Source organism: Pyxicephalus adspersus, chromosome 1 (assembly GCF_032062135.1).
Source record: "Pyxicephalus adspersus chromosome 1, UCB_Pads_2.0, whole genome shotgun sequence".
Lineage (NCBI taxonomy): Eukaryota > Metazoa > Chordata > Amphibia > Anura > Pyxicephalidae > Pyxicephalus > Pyxicephalus adspersus.
The window spans coordinates 62,186,300-62,194,903 of NC_092858.1; the positions used below are offsets into that span (position 1 = coordinate 62,186,300).

General features: G+C 34.5%; 2 protein-coding genes across 2 annotated transcripts in view; one reads left to right on the top strand and one right to left on the bottom strand.

Moving 5' to 3' along the window:
- Positions 1–959, top strand: part of NEPRO (nucleolus and neural progenitor protein) — a gene marked incomplete in the record, with an annotated part of 11,257 nt that extends 10,298 nt beyond the window's left edge. Inside the window, 1 exon segment of the mRNA XM_072401314.1 lies at positions 526–959. Within this exon segment, the coding sequence (XP_072257415.1) occupies positions 526–910 (385 nt within the window).
- A 3,182-nt stretch (positions 960–4,141) lies between these two features.
- SLC10A2 (solute carrier family 10 member 2) overlaps positions 4,142–8,604 on the bottom strand; it is a 12,698-nt gene continuing 8,235 nt past the window's right edge. Inside the window, exons 3-6 of the mRNA XM_072411828.1 lie at positions 7,614–7,702; positions 6,688–6,863; positions 5,588–5,745; positions 4,142–4,442 (exon numbers count right to left, since the gene is read on the bottom strand). Of these exons, the coding sequence (XP_072267929.1) occupies positions 4,312–4,442; positions 5,588–5,745; positions 6,688–6,863; positions 7,614–7,702 (554 nt within the window). The 3' untranslated portion in view covers positions 4,142–4,311. The remainder of the gene's footprint in view (positions 4,443–5,587; positions 5,746–6,687; positions 6,864–7,613; positions 7,703–8,604) is intronic.

Genomic DNA, 8,604 nt, shown 5'->3' on the forward strand with positions numbered 1-8,604 from the left:
CTTTAATGGACGTTAATGCACTGAATTATTCATAATGTTGGTTTGATCATTTGTCCATATATTTGTTTTTTAATCAGTAAATGTTGTGTTTTATCAGTAGTTTCCACTACTGACCCACTTCTAAAGCAGATGGTTGTGGAGCTGTTAAACTAACCCACTTGTTTTAAATGCCCTAAATTGAGGCAGATCAGAAAGTCTTTATTGGCACAAAGAGCCAAAGGGTTAGTATGACAGCTGGTAAGTGGGCACAAGTTATCGATTTCAGACTTCATGTTTCTCCTATGACAGTTCTCTTTTCTTACTGATGTCCCCACCAGGTAATCGCTAATCTAGTCAGACAAAGAAAGGAATTTTCTGGTTGTAATTTTTTTTCTTTCTGGCTACAACGAACAGGATTAGTCAAGACTGCCATAGGTCATACTTTACTGAATGTTTTAATGCTTGATTCACAGCAACCAAGTTTATTTTGCTTTTATTTAGTGGTTGCAAGCATTATTATAAAACATGTCCTCCCCTCTCTTTAAGATTAAACAAGAAGCTGCAAAGCTGGAAGAAATCCATGTGTCACTGTCTGCGTGAGCGAACCCTGAAGGCAGATCATCTGAAGACCTATTTGAGAATACAAAGATGTCACCAGCCTTGGAAGTGGAAGGTCACTTGTTCAAGAAAGCACAAACTTCACAAATGTCACATTGCTCATTCTAAACCTCAAGTTAAAAGGACAGATTTAAAAAGTTTGTGCTCAGAATTGTTTTCTGGTGATCAAAAGGTGTCACCAGTTGCCAAGGATACTGCTTTAAGATCTCAGACTTCTGCACCATTTGTGTCCAGTACTAGTATGAAAAAAGCAAAGGAAAATCTTTCTAAGACAGATGACATAGATGATATATTCTCATCAATTGGGATCTAGGAGATTTTCAGTTCCATAAACTAATAAATGGTATATACGTTTTGGTAAACTTTCTGTACAGTCATTTTATTTTTTTACAGGGCTGCCATAAACCAAGCAGGTTTTACATGTAATGCAATGCTCTCAGATGCTTTGCTTCTATTTATTGAAGGGTAGCTTTCAAATTAACTAATATAACTTTCAAATCTAGTAGCTGAAGTTGCCAATTGGGCTGTTCTCCTGTAAGCATGTAACCTGTGTTACAGTAATACCACTGCACTGTTGCCACTCCCAATCTGAGTATTTCTGAGATAAAGGTGTTTTAAGCTTCTGCACATGTATTTCTAGATCTTTAAGTGCAAACAATATTCTGGGTTAGATTAAGCAAACATAATTTTTCCTTTCTTTTATGCTTATTTGCTGTTTGCAATATGACCACTTTTTTTAAGCAATAATCCTTGTGTTCATGGTTGTTATAAATCTTTTAGGAACTGCCAGTATTAGCTTTACCTTCAGTATAACTAATTCACAGGAAAACCGCATATATTGTCCATATCAGAAGAAATATTTTAGACTGCACTTGTTGCAATTTGCTTTTTTATTATGATTATCACTCATGAAGTGATATCTTCCCCAAGAAATTTCTTGGCTTACCTTGTGAACTTGGTTGCCCTCCCTTTAATCTTAGGAATCTGTGCTATGATGTAATTTGGTTTTAGCTCTATTGCTTCAGCTAAATTGCGTAAAATCCTGTAGTTTTTTCCATCCTCCTAAATGTAAAACGTTTCGACAACTGTCTGTATAAGACAAGTGGCTGCACTTAGGATGAGTGAATTGTATATTTCAGGTTTCATCAGGCTGTGAGTTCAGCCAAATATGCCAGAAAATGTACAGGACTAAGGCTATGTACAGACCTTAGATTTTTGTTGCTCGAAACAATCTATGATGATGATGATGATTTCCAGTGACAGATAAACAAATAAGTGCTGTACACACAATGCCTGTTCTATTCTGTGGAGACGGGAGGACTATCAAAGCAGCAATCCGCTGTGCTCTCCTTTCTTGACTTTCATAGCGGTCATTCCACTGTGTGGGATACCTGAATGATGTTGGGCCACCACTGTCCACATGTCATATTCTCGTCCAAGACGAGCATGACCTTTTGCCTCAGGCAATGATAATCTAATGTGTGCACAAGTTTAAGTGTCCTAAATATACAAATGAAACTGCATGCTACATTTGTTTTTGGCTCCCAAACCATCATGCACTCATTATCCAGCTGATATTTGAGCCCACAAGGCAAGAGTGCTAATCAGTTAACTGCTTTGTAATCTCAATTTGATAAGTGCTAGATGTAAAATATAATAAATACAGATCTTGGCATTAAAAATACAGACTATTTTAATATTTACAATATTTTCTGTGACCAAAACTTACATTTTTGTACAAAACATGATTATACATAGATACTTAACAGTTGAAATACATAAGAATAGTTGCTTAAAGTTTAAAAAGTGTAATTCCTAATAAAAAATCTTTTTACAGTTAAAAACCTCTTTTTAGAGGACTGCTTGCCTATGTATGTGCACAAATACTTCCCATTGTTTTACTGAGCAGCAACTGTTTTTCCATTCACACTACAAAATATTTTGGGTCTAATGTAAAACTCATGCCATACATCACATTTGTGCAAATCAATTTCAAGCCAGCCTGTGAAACTATAAAATATTTTGTAAATGTGTAATGTAATGATTGCCATGTTTTTAAGGTCAAGCAGATCTAACATTCATTTTAGGTGCCAGCAGCCTAGTTAAACTACCGGTACTTATTAACCTATGTTACAGTTAAACATTTATTTACAAAAGAAAATAGTGTCATCAATGCAACACTAACACAAGTTGTAATTAAAAATAAAAACTATGAATTAATGCAATAGATAACTGCATTAGTTGGTGTTTGAATGCATAAACTTCAGTTTTAAAGCTCGCTTGTTACCAGAAAATAAAAAAAATGTTAGTATGATTTTAGCATTTACTTAATGTTTAAAAGGGAGCAGTTTCACTGTGAAGAATTTAATTTTGTCATAAATACATTTGCCTTGTTCCTTTTAGTATTTGACTGAGCTCTAGGAATACATAGAAATCATTTAACAGTTTATTTCAGTATTCTTTCAATTGTGCCATAAGTATGCAGGACAGCCGTGTACTCTAAACAAAACAAGTTACAAACTTGCGCAATTCAAACTAAATAACTGATTGTAAAGTGTGGTTGCTTTAAAAAGGTTGCTTTTAAAAGGAGCCGATCATCCCCATTCTTATCAGTCACCCTGTACAATAAAAGACCAATAGGTTGCTTGGTTGTTGACATCCACAGGAAAAGTTAAGCTGCCTTCATCTTCAGATCTGCAAAAAATGTTTTAAAACTTTTTTTTGTCTCCTAGTTTTACAAGTTAAAGATTGTAGTACCATTATTAGGTGTAGCAATGGCTTAGTGACAGAAGGTTCTATGTGGTGAAGAACGGCAATTGCAGCCTTTTGAAAAATATACTGTATATGGGTGTATCATTTTTTTTACTGCAAGTCTGAGGCCAAGGCTACTAAAAAGAGTGGATAAAGTTCTAAATAATTAGGTTTCCTTGCTGTTGTTGGTACAAAGGAAATGGAGGTTTGAAGATGTAAGGGTGGGGTGACATAAGCAGAGTTAGAAAGGTTAACGGCAGAATGGGAAGATAACGTGAGAGATAAATCTCGTAATAATTAATGTCTGTGTATATCTTGTGTGTAGTTTTTGATGAATTTTAGTTAACGTGTTCCAAGTTATTTTTCTACAGCGGAAGTCTTCCAAAATTAGATGGATTTCTCGTCTTTGTAACAGGCGTCCCCATTAAATGGTTTCCCATTACTTCTAGAATAAAATTTCTTGCTTTCTGCTCACTTTGTTTCTTGATGTGACAGAGGAGTGAATTTCCTCAATGGGGAATAAAGATTAAAAGAGCACAGAGGCATTTGACTTTGGGTCATTAGTGGAATGCTAGCCTGGACTAAGGTTTCCCAAGAGAGAACACATGGGAATTTTTGGGTTGAATTACCTAGGTTTCTTACAAGTTTGCTTTAAATGTGTTATATAGGCACTTCTGCATGGCTCAGTAGTATGATACCATTTTATGTTATCAACCCTAGGCCTTAACTTTTATTATAATGTTCATACTGTTTCAATCATACAACTGTAGGCCATGGGACATATGTACTTATCTTAATAACTAACTACACCATTTCCAAAACTGCTATTATAGTACCTACCCAAAAAGTTCTTAATATGACTAATACAAGGCTAAGAAAAGTATATATAATTTCTTTATCTTCTTAGGTCTAACTGATACATAAACCAGTTCCAGAGATCAGTCTTTCATCATTGAAGAGGTCTCATGATATAGCTGGATCTATGTTCTTTTCTTTCTCATCAAGGTCAAATCCTAAATTTGATTGTGCGTAGGGTGAAACAGTTTCGTCCACTTGTCCTTTTTTTCCACATAACTTTTTATATATCTGGTACACTAGAAGTAAATAATGCAAAAGGAGTAGTCAATAAACATCCATGATACCTAATATCAGTATAACACAGTATTATTTATTGTATCCTGCCTTTACAGACAAATGGGTTCTAGGATTGCCTCTTAAATACTGTGCTAGTGTTGTGTATTTTAAATCTTCTTTCATGCATTTTCTGTTGATAAATGTACATTATAGTTGAGGAAGAAAAGATAATGCTCAAATTTACATATTCATCCTCAACATATACATCAACACATGTGCAGGAATTTATGTACAAATGCAGCAAAAGACATTGCTGAAAATGTATTATGCAAATTAGGGTGCTACATGTGTTAGATGCCTGGGCCATCCATTCACATTCCATTCACAGGCTTCTACATCACTACAGAATACCATAGGAAGAAAAGGACAGACAGAACAAGTATGCTATGGGGCACACAGAATTCAATGCCACCAGAAGTGTGTGGGGTGTTAAGATACTCTAGGTAACATAACTCTGCAAAGGAACAAAGATTCTACTAATTGGGCAAGGGACAGGTAAGTAGAAAATGTCTTTTTTTTGCAGGGTATTTCTTTCTGGTAAAAAGGTGACTCTTGAAATGTTGGCAGTCCGCAACTAACCACAGTGAAATTAGCTGCCAAGAAAACAAGGTAAAATACTTGGTGAATATCTTAGCCTGGGTCTACATGGATGTTCCTATTGGGTTTATATGTGTTTTTATGCAGCTTGCCTTTAAAGTGCTGGAAAACGCCTATGCCGTGTTTTTAACCAATTTACATTTCAAGTGCTCAAAAACGCGGGAAAACGTCCCATTGAAGTCAATGGAAGCGTTTACTCACGTTTTCCAGTGTTAACCCAACGTTTTAAATTTTTAATCGTTGCAAGCAACGTTTAAGATAAATGCCAAAAACGTGCTTTAAAGTAAAGGCCCTGGTGTAGAATAACCTATTGTAATGCATAGGGATTTCAAACAAGGACTTTAAAAGCCTCAGGTTAAACGCTGGGGAAACAGTCTGTGTAGACTAAGCCTTAATCCAGTTAGCTGGTATTGTTAAAAATAGAATATTTACTCCTTGTTTGCAAAACAATTCTTTATGTAAGTATACTGTAGGTATGTTAATAGGTGCATATATTATGCAGACTTACCTATTAGGAATAAAATGGCTATTACAATCTGGAAAATACTGTATATAAGAGGGAAAGTAAATATCACAGCCAGTTGCTCAGGTTGAAATGAGAGTTGTACAATGGTGGAACATAACTGAGTGTTCTGCAGTCCAGTTTCCAACGCCACAGTGCGACACCTTAATATATTCAAAATAAAATTAGTTTTATTACTAATAAATGTAACTGGTAATCGGCTAAATCTTTCCCTAGTTAAGTATATTAGGTGAAGGGTGTCAAATACAGCAGACACTGGCAAACATGATCTTTCTTGGTACATCTATTCTGTTTTGGACCTAGGTTCAGCTTCCCTGGGTCTGGTGTGACCATTATATTGTTTGTAAGATTTTATGAACTGGTGGGTGTGCATTGTAAGACTCCAGTTTGCCATACACCAGTGATACTTTAAAACCAATAGACCAACAAAAACTGCTCGAAGCCCAATCATGTATCTTAAGAATAAGAAACAATTTCAAGAGGAAATAAAACCTGTTAGTTGTGCCAAAACAAAAGCAGGCACTGTCCACGGGATGCCTGTGTTTTTTCTGGAAGTGATCTGTTCCCATGACTGACTTACATTGTCTTGTTTTGCACAGTTTCTGTCTGAAAACAGCTATCTTGGTAAAGGCAGGGTTTTCTTCATCTTGTCAAAGTCTCCAGCAAAAAGAACAGTGTAGTAGTGAGATCACCAAATCTCCAGAAACTAGTGATCACAGGCAGCAGTGCCTTAGATCTAATACTACAGTGGGTACATTTTTGAGGGTACTGTTAGGCACAGTTGAAAGATTTACCCTATATCATAGCAAATCCTTACTTTTATATTCTGTTAGACCTTAATTGCAGCTAGCTGGGTTCAAATCCTGAATATTCCAATCTATAGGGCTTTTTAGCAGCTGCTAACCTGAGACATTTTTTATTTTAAGATGTAAACAAATGTAATTATTATTTGTTGTGTTAATAGAATATATGTGAAATAGAATATATGTGAATATAACTATTCTATATATCAATCGTCTGTGTTTTATTCCCTAAATTCATGTATTATATGCACATAATATTAATAATAATATGCAAATACATACCTGCTCCATGACAAATTAGACATAATTGCCAAGATAAATCCAACAGAGAAACCTATGGCTGGGAATATAGTTCCTATAATCCATAGTTTGGGATCAATGACCCAAGATCCCTTGTACAGAACTCCACCAATGACAGCAACAGTAACAATGAGGATAGCTCCAGTAATGGATCCCACCTGAAAACAAAAATGCATAAAACTCTCAGTTGCTGAAATGAATATGTATTAAATTCTTCAAATTTGTACCAATATAGAAAAGTGTGTAACTGAATTCTAGTTTTAATTTTAATAACAATATAGGAATGGAGTATTTTGGCAATCTTTTTAACTATCTTTGAAATTTTGTGTAGTTTTGTAAAGTTTAGTAGAGGGCAGGAGAGCCAGTCATATGTACTACTCTGTACCCAAGGGGGCATGTTTAATGATCTACGCGGTACTTCTGCATGTTAAACAAAGTTCATCATAACAGTTTGGAGTTTTAGCAAATGACACAAAAATATAATGCAATTAATGCAGTATAAGTCGGGTGTGACACCATACTCTTTTTAAAAAGCTACATATGTACAAGAGATTCTAAATATTAGGTCATTCATAAACACTGGTTTTGTGAAGGTATAAATAGGGCTGAAAGACACTATTATGATCAACAGCTAATTTCCAATGTGGTGGGTTTTTACCATGCACAATGAAATCTAATATTTATTCATACAGTATATATTGAAATTTTTATTTTATTTAAAATTACAAAACACTGAATCATACAGGACGTTGTCTGTATATATTATGACCCTTTTATTGAAATTTTTATTGAATTTAATTTGTGATTGGTTAAATACTTAGCAATTATGTTACAACAACACAATTTGTTTGTAATAAAATGCTTTACTATGTTCCACTGTCAAGTTTTCTGTACACTTTCTTACATACCCTTAGGATTTTCTTTGCTAGTTTTGGCCACTTATAGTTTACAAACATTCCAATTGCCACAGGGACCACCAATGTTACCAGTGAGATGCCTTAAAGAAAACAGAGGGGAGTTAGTAACTAACACAACACCTATTTGAAATATCTATTAATCTGTCAGGCATAAAATTAGGTTGATTTTACAGTAAGATAACATTATCTTCTCATGGACATGAATCTGAAGGTAGAATTTTACGTGGCACAAAAGGTACTTAAATAATAAAGTAAATATAATGCAATATTTAGGTAAATTTGCTACAATTTTTCGTCCTCCTCACCTAGATCGGAGATAGAGGTGCTTGAAAAATTAAAATGACAACTTGCACTGAATTCAGATTGGTCAAGAAATCTGAACAGACTTGGAAATTGAGAGTTGGAATTGGTATTTATTTTATTAACCTAATTACTACACCTATCCATGACAGGTAAAGTAAATGTTGGATCAGAATTCAGATTGTTCAAATTCTAAGCTCTAACCTGAGGTCAGATTAGCTCCGAATTGGAATTACTCTGATGAACTCTCTGGCCACTACTAGGCAAGGAGGATAATAATAAACATATTTATAAATAATAAATACTATTATTGTACAACATTTAGCAACTAATACTGAAACGATGCTTACAAATTATAGTACTTTTAGAACAAACCCTAATATCAAGTTTGAAGTATACCGAACAAAAATTGCCCATATCAAACTTTTTTTTTTTTTTTTCCCACATACATCCAGTCCTCAGTTTGTGTAAGGATTTAAATCATATAATAAAGGACTTGTACAAAATTAAAGAACAACACCATGTAACCTGCCCTTGACATGAATGAAAGTTTTTTTTGTGCACTAATTTTATAACTAGATTGCAAAGTCCTTCATTGCTTCTACTTATTTAATGGAAGGATTTGGAGTTTTCTCATACTACCGTGTTTCCCCGAAAATAAGACACTGTCTTATATTTTTTT